Below are 18563 nucleotides of genomic sequence, written 5' to 3'. Positions count from 1 at the left end.
TTATTCTCGCACTTTGGAAGAAAACTCAAATTCCTACATCATTCCATATACAAAAATAAATTCCAAGGCAATTTAAACACTAAACACCAAAAAAATATAAGTATAGTGGAAGAAAATATGGGAGAATTATTTTAATCTTATGATTAAGAATACCTTTTAAGCAAAATATAATGCTATATATATTCTATATAAAACTCCTTAAAGATGGATAGATTAGAAAGAATTTTTAAATTCTTTAAGATAAAATATACCATAAGTAAAGCTAGAAGGAAACCAACTGGAAGAAAATATTTGCAATAAGTGTGTTTCAGAAAACAGATGACTTTCTATAATATATAAAGAGCTTTTGCAAATCAAAAAATAAAGCAACCTAAAATGGAAAAAAAAGGACAAAGATATAGCTAATATTTATTGAGAGAATATAATTTGCCAGGCAATAGCCTAAGGACTTTACATGTACAAACTCAGCTAATTTGCCTAATAACCCTTTTGATCAAATACACTTAGCATCTCCATTTTGCAGGCAAGAAAATGAGACACAGAGAAATTTAGGAATTTGTCCAGAGTTATACCATTAGTAAATACTAGCCAGCACTCAACGCACTGAAAAAGAAGCACAAATAGCTAATAAATTTAAGAAAAGCCATTCAACCTTAATAATAATTTAGGAAAATGCAAACACTAAAACACAATAAGATATTTTTACCAACCAGAGAGTCAAAAAATATCAGAAGGATTAATAAGACTCTTAATTAATAATGTTAATTGCCAAGAGTGTAGAGAAACAGTAACTCTCATACTCAATTATTGGGGATGTCCATTGTATAGTATTTTTTTATCTTTAAAAATAGGGATTTTTAAATTTTTTTTTGAATTTTTGAATTTTATTTTATTATTTTATTTATACAGCAGGTTCTTATTAGTTATCTATTTTATATATATTAGTGTATATATGTCAATCCCCATCTCCCAATTCATCCCACCACCACCCCCCATGCCCCACTTTCCCCCCTTGGTTATATGTACACTTTGTTCCTTGCCAATTCTAATTTAATGATTATTTTCTAATGCTACATTTTGATACTCTTTATTTCTTTGAGTCTGCAGTTTCATTTTACTTCTCATTCTGTTGTTCTGTCATATAATCTCTCAGCTCTTATTTTAATTCAATTCATTTTTATTTAAGTTAAAGTACAGCATGAAACATTTGTGGAAAGATTCTTTTTCCATTCAGCTCAGTTGAGGTGTTCTTCATTAGTTAGCTTCTTACATTTTGTATATTCCCTGTATATTCCCTACTTGGATTCATGCCATCTTTCTGGAACTTTTCTTGATTACCCCTCAGGGTATGGGGTACGCAGGGAAGTTTATGGACATTGCTCAATTCATTGCATAGTTCTGGAACTTTCACTTCTGACATAGAGCACCTGCCACATGCTTCATTTCTCTAGGTTTACCAGTTTTGTCCTACTTTGCTTCTCCCCAGACTTGGGACTAATAAGTGCAAGTAGTAGCATGTTTTTGTGTACCAGCCCTGAATATGGACTCTGGGAATCTGGGAGAGGTTCAGGAGCAGCTATGTGTTATTCTTGGTCCTGCTTGGAAAGCAATCTTTGGTTTCTTCTCATGGCTGCTAGCTTCTGTAGTTTGATGTGATGTATGTTCTTTCCATGCTTATAGGGCATGGCTAGGCAAACTACAGCCCAGAGGCCAAATTTGGCCCCACCATCTGTTTTTGTAAATAAAGTGTTATTGAAACACAGCTACACCCATCCATTTGCATATTGTCTGTGGCCAATTTCATGCTTCAGAGACATAGTTGAGTAGTTGTCATAGAGACCATATGGCTGGCAAAGCCTAAAATATTTACTATCTGCCCCTTAACAGGAAAAGTGTGCCAAACCTGCTATAGAGTAATTTTATTTTTCTTACTGGTTTTTAGCTATTTTTCCTTCATTTTTTTTTTTTTTAGGAGTTTGAGGAGAGATGTAGGAATGCTCCTTCATTATACTGTCTTGACATAGAAGTTGCTATAGTGCTGATATTAAAATATTCATGGAATAACATAACCATCATATTTTCTCTCTTATACCAAAATGTTTGAAATTACAAAAAAAAATGTTAGTTAGATTAGTTCAGTTTATTTGAGATAAGAATGATCTTATCCTACCAGGTAACTTCTACCAATAAATGAAATTATTCACATCATTCCTCTTTAATGATGTCTTTTTTTTTTCTTTTTCTGAATGAGAGTAAAGCAACTTCTTAATTACAGTAGCTTTTCTGGAAGATGATTTAATTTTTCAATTTCCTTTCTTTTGCACTTTTTCAAAGGTATAACCTGTTTTGCCAGACTTTGAGCAACATCGGAGAGAACGAAGGTGGTATTGATAAGTTTTCCAGAGGTTATGAATCATTTGGCATCCACAGATGTGCTGATGGTGGTTTATACTGCAAAGAATGGGCCCCAGGAGCAGAGGGAGTTTTTCTTACTGGAGACTTCAGTAAGTATTTTAGAACAATTAAACTCAGTTGTAATATTTTATTTGTTTATTTAAAACATAGATGTTATATTTCATATATTTAACTTTTATGAATATTATTGATTACAAATATTCTACTTTTCCATAGAATTTCTTCAGTCTTTACCTTCATGTTGTAAAGGTGTTTCTGCTGTAATAAGATACATGTGTTTCTTAAAACTTTATGTTCTTAAAATCATGTACCAGAAATAACAGAGTTTATGAGAAAAATAGGGTTAGGCAGAGTACTCCAAATCTATTCAACTTTGTTAGCAAGCTCTGACAAAACTAATAGCAATCTAGGTAAAAATATTGGTGTAGGTTCAACTCCACTAACATTTGCTCCTGGTTATTTGGCATCGTAGTACTTGGATCCTCTAATATCTTTTATTGAGACCACAATAAAAGTAGACAGCTAATCTAGAGGGTAAACTGCTTCATCAGTCAGTTCTTTGTTTTTTCCTTTTCCTTTTTTATAACACAATATGGGAAATACCTTCTCAGCCTTGTCATCTGCACCATTAATTTCACTAGGCAGTTAACTCTATGGAAAGCACCGTGGTTCTAGAAGTCAGGCTTCCATCTTACAGTCTAGTGGAAGGAAACCTGTATGTAAATAACTAAAATACAGTGTGCTCAGTTTTATTATATAAGTATAAATAAATTACTGTAATAGTGACAAGGAAGAAAGCTCAGTTTTGAAAATGGAATAACTGGCAAAATAGGCCTTGGTAAAATGTTCGTAATACAAGGAAAGGAAATATCAAAATGATAATAATCCTTTAGTACCATAGGGTAGCGTGGTCTTTAAAGTTTGATTTTCCTGGACTCAGAAGTCTACATGCTGTACTGTTCTGCAAAGAGCAAAACTGTAGGGACAGAAAACTGAGTTGTCACGGTTTAGGGGTAGGAGGTTTGAGCTGATTACAGAGAAACATAAGGGGACTTTCTGGGGTGATGAAAATGTATTATGTCTTGATTGTGATGGTTACATGACTGTATACATTTGTCAGAATTTATAGAAGTATACATGTAAAAGAGTGAATTTTACTACGTGTAAATTATACCTTAAGGAACCTGACTTTAAAAAAAAGTTTTGATTTTATTTATATTGTCTAAGGCAGCGCTGTCCAATAGAAATATAATGGACACCATTTATATAATTCAAAAATTTTAGTGGCTATATTAAAAAAATAAAGGAGGACAGCTGAATGAATTTTAATAATGATAGATTTTTATTTAACCCAATATATCAAAACATATTTTAAAATGTAATCAATATAAAATTTGTTAGTGAGATATTTTCATTCTTTTGTACTGCACTTTCTAAATCTGGTATTTTTCCATTGGAAATACTTGATCAATCTTTAGATTTAATACAATTTTCAGTTTAAAAGTACGTACCCAAGTTTTTCCAACCATTATTAAAAGTTCTAGCAACTCAAATGAGTAATAGTTTTAAAATTTACATTTAATAAAGTAATTAAAATTAAATAAAACTTTAAATTTAGTTTCTCAGTTGCACTAATCTCATCTTAAGCACAAGTAGCCACCTTTGTCTGGTGGCTCCCTTATTGGAAAAAGCAGGTCTAAGGACTTAAAATTATTCTTTGTGTAGTCCCCCAAAGTAGTTGATGCCAGCTGCCTGTGTTTCTAGAGTTACTGAAAACTTTAGGGAAAGTTTTGAGAAAGATAGTGTGTCTGCTGATTCAGATAGCTTGACCTGGTGATTATTATGAAATGTATTTTGAGGCTAGGAGTCTTTTCACTTAAATTGTTGTTAAAATTGTTATAATTTTTTCTCATACATATACATGACTATTTCCCCATCTTCTCTAAGTGACTGCCTTGACCACTAGTTTTATATTAATAGACCACTTTGATATCAACCTATAATCAAGGCACTTTTTGGCATTCTATTTTATTAGTTCTTTTTACTGCCATTTATTGAGAGGTATTGCTTGAGAGTGTTCAAGTTAAAGTTTTACATACAGATACCAAAACTGCTATAAGAACCTCAGTTAAAATTTGGTACTTGCATTTGATTACCTCTCCTCCATATTTATGATTGAACCTACTAAATAGGCTTTAGAAATATAAAAATATGGGAAAGGGACTGTATGAAACTAGATTTGGTAACTATCATAATGACTAATGCTGATTTATTAAAAGTTGTTCCTTGTAAATCCAGTTGGACCATATATGTGTTTGGAAACTGTATTTAAAAATTTTAAGGATTTAGGATTTAATGTTTAAATATTAAAAGTATAACAATTTATAAAATCTTTTGTAAAGAGAAAACTCAAAATTATCTAGTCCCTATTTTAATGTAAAAATATCCTCTGTTAACTTTTTTTTTCAATTTAATTTGATTTTTGAAAATCCTATTCTTTGTGAAGGTGTATCATATAATTTAAAATCTCTCCATATCCTTGAAACAACATTCAGTCAATTATTTTCAATCAAACAATGTTTATTTAGTGTCTAAGGGCACGAAGAATATCAGATTTAATCAACGGGCCTTTATTTTTACTGGAGAGATAGGAATGACTAAGATAAATGAAATTGTGATAGAAAATAGGGAGTATGATAGAATACAGTTAACTGTTAAAATAATTAACAGACAGTATGTTGGGAAAATTTTAATTTATTTACTTATCTAGATGAAGGGATTTTTTTTTTTTTTTGCCCTGTTATAGGGTCTCAGGATCTCCTTATATATGGGATCTCAAACTTTTCTCACTAAAGAGCTTTGGCTTAAAAAAATAAATAAAGAAAAACAACTTTCAAATTGAGAGTAGAGCCAAAATTCTGGGTTAAAAATTCATTTAAAATAATAGTTCTTTGGAAAAGAATGTCATACCTGAGTGTTAATTTAATGTAACTTTGTAGAATATAGAATTTTGATGATAATGACAGCATAGCTGAAAATATACCCATAATTACTGAACTAAACATGTCTTTTTTTAAAAAATACGATTAAGGAATTCTATATTTTTTCCCTTATTTACAAAAAAATCTATTTCTTATGGCTATGAAGAGATGAGCAAGAAGAAAGTTATTTTTCTTTGTTGAGGTTTTTCTCAGCATCAAAAATGTGTTAGATTTTATAGTTAGTCTTCCAATGTATAAATTTGTACTAAACTGAAGGGAAAATACAATTTGCGTTAATTAGCTAAAAAATTACAGTTAATTTTTTAAAATTAGAAAGTGAAAACGAAGATTAATAAAAACTATTCTAGGTGGTTTTGCTAATGATATTAAAATGTTTTAAAAAACATTTAACTGTATTCATATAACTTCATATTTATCAGCTAAGTTGAAACAGCAGTAAATTTAAAAGATTCTATGGAAATAATCTCTAACTGTAACATGGGTTATTTTTAAGAATTCCTTACTTTGTCATTTAATGTAACAGTAAGCTTAACTTCTATATATGTACTTGAAATATCACCTAAAAAACCCTATTGCTTCTTTACCTATAGGCAGAGTTATAAAAAGTAACATCATTTTACTTATATTTTTATCATGGAAGTGTATACATATATAATTTAAAACATTGCTTTTGTATCTACCTCTTCCCTACACCTCCAAAGATAATATAAAACACACCTTCAAAAACCAACAACAAAAATCTTATTTCTGCTAAGGAATAAATTGTTACTTATATTTACAGTAACAGGAAAACAGTAAAAAGAAATGTTCTTAATTCAATTTTTATCTAAATGATCAACCATCTATTTCTGATAATTTTTCAGAAGAAATGAAAATTAAAGATTGTCTAGACTTTAATTCTGTATTACAGAAAATTATGCCAGTGATCAAAATATGTTAGCATGTTGTGATGTCGCTCTTCTCTTCTAATCATTTTAGAAATTGCACTATACTTTCCTCTACATATAATACTGCTGGTAAATGTATGCTGTTCTAGTGTATTTTTTTGCCAACTGACCTGAAAATATTTTAGGTACAAATGCTTACTGTTGTCAAGTATAAATGATCTTTAAGAAGGAAATTACCATGTATTGGAGTGTAGAAAAAAAAAAAAAGAATGGGGTTTAGAGTTTGAAACCACAGTGGAACTCTCTAAATGTGGTTCTTCATCTGGCTTAGTGGGGTTAAAGGTGATAATATTCCTCTTACCTGCCTAACTGGGTTGCTCTAGATACTAACTGGATTACAATTTTATGCATTACTCAATGCTATAGAAATCTTAATTGACAAGATTGAAAAAGTACTCTAATTTGCAAAAGTCTTTCTTTTTCTTATTAAAAAAATACTATTAATTTCAAAGGCAGTTGGGCCTTGCAAAAGCCAAATGATATAGTCTCTGTTTTGCCCAAACTGAGGTGGCTCTGGCTTTTGCCATCCATATTTTTAAAACTTAGAAAGCACTTTCACTTTAAATATATTTCACGTATTTTTCTTCATTTGAGAGAACATGAAACAATCATTTCTTTTCCTTTCAGTCATTTTTTAAAAAACTCACTCTTTAAGCAGCCAGCAGCTGCTGCAGCAACCCAGGACAGTGGATATATAATGACATTCATCAAGATTGGAATCTTACCACCCAAAAAGTATTTCTGGGCCAGCCAGAAACTACTTTAAAGGCTTTGAATCATCTTTAATAAAGGAAAGATTCATTCTTTAGAAAATTAAATGTGATTTAAAATATACTTGGGGGCTTCCCTGGTGGCGCAGTGGTTGAGAGTCCGCCTGCCGATGCAGGGGACACGGGTTCGTGCCCCGGTCTGGGAAGATCCCGCGTGCCGTGGAGCGGCTGGGCCCGTGAGCCATGGCCACTGAGCCTGCGCGTCTGGAGCCTGTGCTCCGCCACGGGAGAGGCCACAACAGTGAGAGGCCCGTGTACCGCAAAAAAAAAAAAAAAAAAAAAAAAAAAAAAAAATATATATATATATATATATATATATATATATATATATACATACTTGGGGTTTTAGAACTAAATCATGTTTATTGCAGGTTGCTAAATTGGAGAAAACTAGCTGCTTTTCAGTAGCTAGATAATAATAAGTAGAGAGAAAGGCAGTAAACTACATATGTCAATATAAAATAATTGGGTTCCTATTCATTATAACTGAAAACATTTCATTTGAAATTACTAAGTCTGGGAGCTAGGCACTTTTCAAATAACCTAAATGTCTATCATTGATAGACTGAAAAAACAAGGTGAAAAAAAAAACCCTGATTTTTATGCCTATAGAAAAAAGGAACCATAGATATTTCTGCAGAGTGGGAAAGATGCTAAGGAAAATTTTTACCTCTTTTCTGGACAAAATTTGTCTACAATTTAATTTCCATTTATACAATTGCCAAGAAGTTTACATCATCACAAAAGCCTTTATATTTCTTAATTTCACATGTTCTGAAACAGTGCTCCTCGAAGTGTGCTCTGTGGAGCAGTGTGGTTCTCTGCACTGTAATTGGTTTGCAATAATAATATATTGTCAGAAATTGGGAGTATTTATTTATTTATTTATTTATTTATTTTTGGCTGTGTTGGGTCTTCGTTTCTGTGCGAGGGCTTTCTCTAGTTGTGGCAGGCGGGGGCTACTCTTCATCGCGGTGCGCGGGCCTCTCACTATCATGGCCTCTCTTGTTGCGGAGCACAGGCTCCAGACGCGCAGGCTCAGTGGTTGTGGCTCATGGGCCTAGTTGCTCCGTGTCATGTGGGATCTTCCCAGACCAGGGCTCGAACCCGTGTCTCCTTCATTGGCAGGCAGATTCTCAACCACTGCACCACCAGGGAAGCCCAGGAGTAAGTATTTAGAAACTTTAATAGCAGTTTGAAAGAGTAATTTTATTTCTGTTGAATCTAATAATGATAATATAAATATTGGGGGTTAAATTTTGAAAGTCTTCTTTTCTTTTGATTTTCTAATAATTCTTTTTTATATTTTATATAAGTACTGGTCTATAATAGATTGGAAAATTAAAAAAGGAAAGGTAACTGGTCCATCATCATAGATAGTTTGAGAAACACTGATCTGAAAATTAGTGATCATTATTTATTGGTTTAGAAGTCATTTATGGTTGGAAGGTATAGCACTGATGTCAGCCTCCTTTGTATTCTCTTCCTTCAACTAAATCGATGGTTGTTGTGTTGGTTTTCACTGCGGTATGGCTTGTTACAAAAAACTCCAACATTTTAATGGCTTACAATAACAAAGGCTACTTCTGGCTCTTGTTGGCTGTGGTTGTCAGCTGTGGCTCTGTCCCAAGTGTCAAATTCTTTCCAGGATCCAGGGTGATGGAGCAGCCCCTGTTTGAGATGTGCCGATCTCGTGACAGAGAGAAAGAGCAGTGGAGGGAACCTGTCGTGGCTCTGAAAGATTCAGCTCAGAATTGGCAAATGTGATTTGTACTTCCATTTCATTAACCAAATAATTTGACCAAGCCTTATGTTGGTGATACTGGAAGCAGAATTTGATTTTATGGAGGCTTATGAAAAATTTGGAATAATAATATAAATGGTCCCCATGGCAAATAACACATCTTCATAATATAAAGTGTAAACTTTCCAGAGTTTTTGATATCTTATAGTCTTTTCTGTGGGAGCAGAGGGGAGTTGGTGCCAGGTAGGGTAATGCTCCAATAGATTGTTGAGAAGTTTTCTTTGGAATGTCTACTGACCTTTGGATTCAAATGGAACTTCAAGGAATCTTTTGCAATGTAGACATTTTCGACTCCCCATGGGTCCTCTGTGAATGCATTTTTGTTATGTGGCTTCCTTCAGTTTGGCTTATTGGAGATGGTGATATTTCTAGAAAGTGAATTTCCAGGGTGTCTGGGGACCCCTGATACTGTTTATTTTGGTGATGGGGTGGCAAACTACAAGGTAGAGGTAGAAGGCTTTAGGGTTGTTAACCAAACCAGCACCAGTGCTGAGAAATAGTCTCTTTGATGGATGAGAGCTTAAAATAACTAATCAGCCAATAGGCATTTCTATAGAAAGTTGTTAGAACTTTCTCTAGCTTTCCAATCTGATGTTGATTCTCTCACCCCTTTGATCTGTATTCACTGATGGATTATTCACTTTCAGTGGAATAGATGTGCAGTGGAGGTTTACTTAACCATTGTTTACTTTTTAGACTTACTGAATTTATTTCTACTTGACAGGCTCACTATAAATGATACTGCCTGCTTCCCACAGGATACTGAGCATCCATGGGGAGTAAACTGTGGTCTACTTCATGTATGCAATTCTGCTCCTGACAATTGCTTTGTGTGCTTGTAATGAGCCAGTTTCCCATCTGCCTCCAATCCTGTGAATGCCCATTCTTTTCATTAGAATTCTTTAATATAATATTATGTAAAGTGATAAACTGTGAGTGTGACAGCAAAGAAAATGATTAAGTATTGGGAAAAATCTCAGTAAGGATAAGTTGGAAAGTTATTTTGAATTAAGCATGCACAAGTGAACTGCAAAAAATGATATAAATCTAACGATTTCATATGCCAATTATTTTGCATACACCTTTTAGATTTCAATCTGTTTTAATCCAAAGGAAATTGGAAATTATAAATATTGCATTGTAGGTATAGGTTCGTATAAGAAAGATGATACAAAATCCTAATCAAAGGACCTAAACTTAAAAAATTGCTGTAGTCTTACATCAGAAGGTGAGTGAATATTTATATTTGTGTTTTAAGTTAAAGCAACATTTTTAATATATATATAATTTTTACTATATATATAATCATTTTCTGCTTTAACCAATATTTTCAATATATGAACCAACTTCTGGCCCCAGTTGTTGTGCTGGATCAGAGAGCTTTGTGATAATGCCTAATGGGATTATTTTTATAGGGAAGCATCTTTACTTCCTGGGATTTTAGGGATGCTGTTAGAAACCTTAATGCTAGAAAGTAGATTTTGAACTGTGTGACATAACTAATAATTTTCTAGCTTCGTGTTGCTTTTTTGTAAGTATCCTGTTAAAAATTTATGCTGTTTGGATAATACAGTACTTTTTGTTAGGTTTCAATTTGGGTGTTTCACTTGTACTTAGTTTGTTTATGGTTGTTTTGATTATGGTTGTTCTTCAGCACTTGTCTTTTGACATTTTCATAATTTTATCCATTAAAATGACTTTATTAAGCTCAGCATTTACTTATACAAAGAAGGAACATTATTTACATTATTCTCTTATCAAGTTAGAGGTTTTCTTAGAGAAGTGTTGTTCTGTTTTATGAGTCATATCTAGCCCTAAGTGTGACTGACTATAACATATATCAACATTCTTTGTATCTTGATCACAACTAAACTATTTTAAGTTCAAATTGTATTACTCTAAGAAGCTGTCACTTGAGATAGGCATTTAAGGTAACTCCAATTTAATTTGTTGTGATTTTCTTTCTTATGCCACAGATAACATAACTGAATATCATTTTGCACTGTAGGGGGGTGATTTACAGAAATGTAGTAAATCTGTAAAAGGTTTATAGCACTGTTTGTTTTACTTATCCAGACAGTTGTCCCAAGCAGGTCAGCTGGAATTCACTGATGAGTCTTAAAGCTTTGTCTGTTTTATTGTCAGGCTTTGAATCTGTAGCTCTCTCCTTACATCCTTTCCCTCTTTTCCCTATTACTAGCTTGTATTCTTTACTTTTTCAATCCCTCTCTATTTTGTTATTTAAAAAAGTTGGAAGTGTTTTTAAGCTTGAATAGATATTGAAAAAATAAAGGAAATTTTTGCTTCTTTGTGTCTTTGCAGTTTCTCATGTGAAACTGTGAAGGTATTCATTTTAATTTTGACTGTCAGAGACCCACCTCTTATGATGGGTTCCTGAAAAAATGACTTAGCTGTCTTAGTTTTACTTGTAAATCAGTGGCAGAAGGACCTCAGATGTATTATTTAGAGATTAGGAACCTGAAAATAATACCGCATTTTCTCAGCAAGTATCAGTGACCTTCAGTAGTGATATCGTGGTGCAGTGTCACTGCCCAACAACCAAGAGGACTAATGACTTTTGACCTAAATCTTGAAGGCTTATGATATACTCTCACTTCTTAGTTATTTGCTTTCTTTCTTTCTTTTTTAACATTTTAAAAGTTGAGATGTAATTCACATAACATAACGTTCACCATTTCAAATTGTATACTTCAATGGTGTTTAGTGTAGTCACTATGGTGTTTAACCATTGTCGCTAATTTCAGAACATTTCCATCACTCCAAACAGAAACTTCACATATTATCATTTAGTCCCAATTCTTCTGTTTCCTCTATTTTTTGGCAACCACTAATATGTTTTCTGTCTCTGTGGATTTGCCTATTCTGGGCATTTCATTATAAATGGAATCATACAGTATGTTGCCTTTTGTTTATGGCTTCTTTCACTTATTATACTGTTTGCAAGGGTCATTCATTTTGTAGTATGTAAGAGTCAGTCCTTCATTCCTTTTTATGGCTGGATAATATTCTATTGTGTAAATATACCGCATTATGTTTATCCATTCCTGAGCAGATGGACATTTAGGTTGTTTCTGCTTTTTAGCTATTGTGAATAAAAGCTATTATTGTGAATAATGCTTTTATGAAATTTTGTATACCGGATTTTATGTGAACATGTGCTTTTAATTGTCTGGGTTGCCTTGGTTATTGATATTCTTACCAAATTCAGCTATTTGGCTGTGCTGGTCATTTGTTTGTTTGCCCTAATATCCTTTCACACACCCTTTTCTGCTCTGCTCTGCATCACATTTCCCACACTCCTGTGAACTCTGTTTCTGTAGAGTTGGTTTAGTTGGAGGCACTAGTGGGGGAAACTTGAGGATGGGGGGAGGGAGAAGCCAGGCAATTCTCCCTTACTCCCTTGCCCACCCTCTGTCTAAAGTGAGTCTAGCCTTGTCTCCTGCAGCAGGTGTGTTGTTGTTCTTTTTGCTTTCTTTCTGTGAGCTCAGTTCCTGCAGGGAAGGCTTGCCTTATTTCCAGCTTCTGCCTGATGGCCCTGGCTTCTGGGTTCCAGTAAATTCTGCCTCTTCCTTAGGGGGATTACCAGATTCCTATTTTTGCTAATCCCTGGGTTACTTAATTGTCCTATATTTGAATTCTCATTTCATCTGTTACCTGTGTAACCAATTCCCTGTATTAAGTCCCTCTGTGAAATAAGAAGAGTGGGTTCCATTCTGGATTCTCATCACTGGAATAGTATTTCCCTTCCATTAGGCCTGCTGAGTTATGCAGGTCTACAAGACACCCTTCACGTTGTAGTTTACGTATTCTAAAGCATCTTTGTAATAGTTTAGCTCAGTGGCCCTGCGTCTGTTAAAGTCTTTTCAATAATTTTTTTTAGAGTTAGGTTTACCAACTTTGTGAAGTTTTAAGTCTTTTTATTGTAAAGAAATATGTACTATAGAATTTAAATTATTCAGAATTCTAGAAAACTCAGCAGTGAGAGATATCGTTATATTCTTTACCTACATTGTAGCAAATAGTATGCTTTACTTTAAACAGCCTTTTTGATGTTCCCTCTGCTGAAGAACAGTTTCATCTTCATCATGATTCCTCTGCCCCCCATTGTGTGGTCCATGTAACTCTTGAAGCAGAGTAGCTTGGGTGTTGGTAAAGTAAAGATTCCAGCGTGAATAACACACTTTCTGAATCACAGTTTCTTGGGGGTAGAGTTTAATGTGGATGATGCATTGCCTTCTTTTTTTGAGGACTTTTATTGTTTATAAGCTAGCGGCCGCTGTAGTTTCATATATCCTTCCTTTTCATCTTCCCCCCTCTATCTTTGTTGGGGAAGTCACAGCACTACTATGTGCACCCTAGCACATAGTAGGCAGGGTGCAACCCAAAGCAGAAACTCATATGTTTTTTTTTTAGAGAATCTTCTGGAAGGAAAGAAAAACACATGTCTTCTGGGAAAGAATCAGACAGGCTCATCACTTACAGGGGAAAGTAGAGAACAATGAAATAATTACTTCAGATTTCTTGGGTGGAGGATATTTGATTCCTACTCCCTGTCCAATTTATCACTCAGGAGTCTAGACAGATATTTTCAGATATTTAGGAATTCAGGAAGCATTATCTTCAAAAAATTCTTCCTAAGGAAGTTATGTATGGATGCCAGCAAAAGGAAGGAATAAACCAAGAAAGAGGAAGACCTGGGATGCAGGAATCCGTCACTCGAGCTCAGGAGAGAGTAAAGTGGAAGAGTAGTAGTCGGGTTGTACAACAGCCATAGAGAACAATTAGGAAGAGAGTGAAAAGAGAAGTCCCATGAAGAAATTCCCTGGGAGGAGTTTACTGGGAGGAAAATGGCAGAATGGAGAGAACGTTTGGGAGCTTAGAAAATTTTAAGACATGAGTAAAGGTTTTCAGTAGAAGAAAAAAGTAAGGCTGAATTTAAACATAATGCTGGAAAAGAGTCTCCTTTAGGTGGCTGTTAAAGACTGAATATTTATGGCCCCCCCTACCCCACAGTTGATATGTTCTAACCCCCAACGTGATGGTATTTGGAGATGAGGTCTTTGGGAGGTAATTAGGCTTAGATGAGGTCATGGGGACCCTATGATGGGATTAATATCCTTAATAGAATAGGAAGAGAGATCAGAGCTCGCTCTCTATCTCTCTATCATGTGAGGACACAATGAGAAGGTGACAGTCTGCAAGCCAGGAAGAGGGTCCTCACTAGGAATCAAATCTTCTGGCACCTTGATCCTGGACTTCCCAGCCACCAGAACTGTGAGAAATAAATATCTGTTGTTTGAACCATCGAGTCTGTGGTATTTTGTCACAGCAGCCTGGACAGACTAAATGTAGTGGCCCAGGTTCATGGTATTAGACTGTGAACAATATCTGTAGTCCTAGTTTTCTAGTTGACTCTGCAACGAACAATATTTACTGTAATGTAAGAACCATTCATTAGTTTTTAACTTTTTGAATTAACCTATAGAAGCATCATTACATACTTGGTGCTTACAATGTTTCTGTAAAAATAATAATAAAAATTTGGAAGATTTTCTTAAAAGGCTATCATTATGTGAGTAACCATGAGCATTTTAATTAAAAATTACTCATTAAAATGTAAGTGAATTGTATCTCTGTTGTGATAAATGTGTATGATATACTTGCCAATTGATGAAACAGATAGGCCAGGCTGATGTATGCTTAATCTAGACATCGCTTTATGTGTGGAAACGTGAAGTTGTGTTTGTTCAAACATGTTCATCCCAATAAGGGGGAAGTGGGAGAGAAGAGAACTCCATCAGGACTGAAAGTGAATGAACCATGTGCAGAGATTGACAGTTCTGGGCACTTTATAGGAATTTGTTTATTTGTTTGTTTGCTTGTTTGTTTTTAACCCCAGCAGTTGTAACTTGCTTTCTTTATTTCTGATGTCTCAGCCCACTGCTAAGTGTGCTTAGCTCCAGTGAATGTGAGTGTCATCTTTAGCGATCTGAAGACTTGATTCTGTTGAAGAATTTTTCTTTAGAGTCACAGGATTTTTGCCTCTATATTAGGGAGCAGCAGGGCACAGATGGCACACTCAGGGGTTTCACTGGAGATAGTTTCATGAAGGACTCTTCAGAGAAGGCTGGTGAGGGTTAAGGGAATAACCAGAATCAGAAGCTGTTGTTTCTACCTTCGGGCATAGGTCTGGGAAAGAAGGGAATGGTTACTGGAGCATAGTTAGAGCTGGAGCCCTCAAAGAGGAGCCCAGTTCCAGAATCTGTGACCAGAAAGAAAGGCCTGAAAGAAGCAGGGATGGAAGGGGATGCTAAATATCTCACTATTTCTCTTATGCCAGCGTCTCCCATTGGTCAGACCCAGCCTGAAGCTGGAGGGCAGGGGAGTCCTGGGTTACTGTCTGTTGATGTCAGCCTCCAGGGTCTCAAAAAGCAGATGTGAGAAACTCAGAGGGACCTTAAGGCAGTTCCTAGCATGGAGAAGTGGGGAATAATCAGAACAACTACCCGGTTTCTCTTCACATGATTTAGAGGGTACACAAATCACTAGAGGCATTTTTTACCCTGTATTCTACTAAATGAACCCAAACTTCTTTAAATAACTACATCAGTGTATTATGTACATTTCTATTCAAGGAAGAAAACATTTTTGATGCACTGGTTTCTTTCTCCCTTTTTTTTTTTTTTTTTTTTTTTTTTTTCGGTACGCGGGCCTCTCACTGTTGTGGCCTCTCCCCTTGAGGAGCACAGGCTCAGCGGCCATGGCTCACGGGCCCAGCCGCTCCGCGGCATGTGAGATCTTCCCAGACCGGGGCGCAAACCCGTGTCCCCTGCATCGGCAGGCGGACTCTCAACCACTGCGCCACAAGGGAAGCCCTCTCCCTTCCTTTCTTACTTGCTCCCTTTCCCTCCCTCCTTCCTGCCCTTTTTCTTTCTTCCCTCCCTTTCTCCTTTTCCTTGGATATATCTTTGATCTTATTACTCCTGAGCAAGGCTAGTAACTAATATTAAGAAATGTAAGAGTTTCAGGTTTATAAAAGGGTCTGGGTTCTTAAGGAAAAGAAGACGGAACTTCATTTCTTAATCCACTTAAAGCAAACAATTAACTTTGTAGCAATTTATCAGAGACTTCTAAACTATCATAAAATAATGTGTATATGATTACCAGTACATCTAAACTCTGGGCAGGTAAAATCAAAGTGTTTCTTTCTTTTATTGCCCCCTGGAGTAATAGAATATAATTTTAAAATAAGGTGCTTACTCTGTTAAAGTTGTAGTATTTCCAAAATAATGTACTAATTCATTAAATATACAGTTGTGCATGGGCATATGGTGATTTTTTAGAAAGTAGATTTTTTTCAAATCCTTGAAGTTAGAATAGCATGTGAAAATCTATAGTTTACATTCAACAACTTCTCCTTCATCCCTCCAGCTTCCCTTACCTTAGGTAGCAGTATTTATTGAGCATCTTCTATGTGCCAGAAACTGTGCTAAGTCATGGAAATTCAGCAATGATAAAGAGGGACAATAATTTTCATCCAGCAGGTGAAATGGATGGTCTTCTCTTAAACGGCAGTGATGGCCTAAGCTCATCTAGTAATAAAATTAAATTGAGATTTCAGTGGTATTCTAAGCATTGTGGCCATTGCTGTATAATTTTTCAGGTTAAAAAAAATAAAGATATATTTATAAGATATAAAGATATTTTACAAATAAAGAATTATATAAAGATATTTTCTTTAATACTGTCTAAAGTTGAAACAACTCTTAAAATATAATTTAGTAATAATTATAAACAATATACTCTTTGACGATACATTATTTTTTTTAAGGATTTTCTGATTGCTTATTTATCTTGGTGACATTTTGTATGTTTATTTTTAAACCAAAAAGTGTCAAAATGAAATTTCTGAGGTGTATTTCCAGATGATCTGTAATTGATTTAAATGATACATGAGGCGTTTTTTTGTCAAACTGAACTGAGTTAGAAAAAATCTCTTAGAATAGCTGTATTTAGATTTTAATGAAACTAGGCAGAAAGGAGACTAAAGTGAATTTCCTTTTTAGTCTTTTAAATGAAAAAGTGCATCATTTGTCCTATATATCTTATTCATCATCAGTCGTAGCAAAGCATTCATTCCCATGAGAGAGATAATGGATTCAGAGAGCAGAGAGGAATGGTAGATTGTCATTCAATGCAGATGAGTTTTAGTAATATTCTTATCATGAGAAATTGGGTTGCAGAACCTTAAGATTTGGAATTAGGTGGGCCATAGATATATTTAATTAAAAATAGATTGCTTTAACCTTTCTTTAAGTTAGAAATAGGTTTAAAATCTTAAATTAAATTTATGGTTAGCTTGTATTTAACTTGTATTCAGGACTTGCCTTTAATAGGGATTCTTTATAAAGTTTAGCCCCAAAAAGGTACATTTTAATTGAACTATTACAGTGAACATATAAAGAAAGTCTCTGAAGAATTTAATAACTTAGTATATTGGATCCAAGTATGGTTTACTCTTCTCCTGATGGAAAAAGTAACCAAACTTATCAAACCAAACTAAAACCTGAGAACAAAAGTGGGGTCTGCCTTCTGAATTCTCCTAACACCTCAACAGCACAACTCCTCAATCCTTATAAATTGTATTTCCTAATGTTTTAATGTTATCACCTGATGGATTGTTATCTCATTTATAATTCTGTCCAATGGGTAGTACTCTTCTGGAAGTTAAAGCATATGAAGAATGAAGTTGTCAAAGTAGAAAAGCAAACATAAATAAGAATATATATTGGGTGCATGTGTTGGCTAGATTTGTAAACTCTACTACTACAGAATTGGTTTTAGGTTAATTAGAGGAAATGAGGGTGCTCCAAGATTATTCTGTGTCCTATCTAACTGTGCACTCTCAGCCCAAGGCATTAAGAAAAAGTAAGTTGAATAAGAAGAATGTGTAGTTGGCTACTAATCTTGACCATTCTAGCCCTGGAACCGCATTTTGCAGTTTCAGGACATGGGGGTCCCTTGTTCTGAGCAGATGCTGAGGTCTGGGCTGTGTTTTGGGTCATGAAGTTTCTCCTGCTTGAGAAAAGTCAGAGGAGTAGAGTTGGGGGAGAGAGTTGATACCAGTTGCTGCAGCTCTAGTCTGTGATCAGCCTGTGGCTCCTGTCAATCAATCAACATAGCTGATTCTTTTTATCTAAGGGTTACTAAGTCAGAAGAGGCATTTTATCTTTTACTGGCATACTTTCTCCTAAGACCTACTCAGATGAGTAGAAATATAACCTTAAGTGCTTTATAGCTTTATCCTTCTTGGCAGTTACAACTTTTTTTTTTTTTTCTTTTTAATGGCTAGATCATGCTGACTAGCACAAAAGTATCTCAGATTAATTGTACATATTAAATCAAAATAAACTCTGTCAAAAGGTAAGTCTATTGACTATAACTTTCATTTCCTTTTTAAAGGAAAAGTTGCTATAGAAAATGGTCCATATTTGTTCTCTTTTTTCCTCCTCTCCAAAGGTGAGGTAATCACAAACCGAAATCTCCTGTAAATATGCCATCATTACCCAGAAGGTAATTGCAACATTACAGAGTTGTTAATCTT

General features: G+C 34.6%; 1 protein-coding gene across 1 annotated transcript in view; it reads left to right on the top strand.

The window, feature by feature from the left end:
• GBE1 (1,4-alpha-glucan branching enzyme 1) overlaps positions 1-18563 on the top strand; it is a 294356-nt gene that overhangs the window by 60149 nt on the left and 215644 nt on the right. Inside the window, exon 2 of the mRNA XM_060098622.1 lies at positions 2335-2504. Coding sequence (XP_059954605.1) covers positions 2335-2504 — 170 coding nt within the window. The remainder of the gene's footprint in view (positions 1-2334; positions 2505-18563) is intronic.

Source organism: Mesoplodon densirostris, chromosome 5, assembly GCF_025265405.1.
Source record: "Mesoplodon densirostris isolate mMesDen1 chromosome 5, mMesDen1 primary haplotype, whole genome shotgun sequence".
NCBI lineage: Eukaryota > Metazoa > Chordata > Mammalia > Artiodactyla > Ziphiidae > Mesoplodon > Mesoplodon densirostris.
Note: the sequence above shows the minus strand (reverse complement) of the source record. Positions and strands in the feature narration are given on the sequence as shown.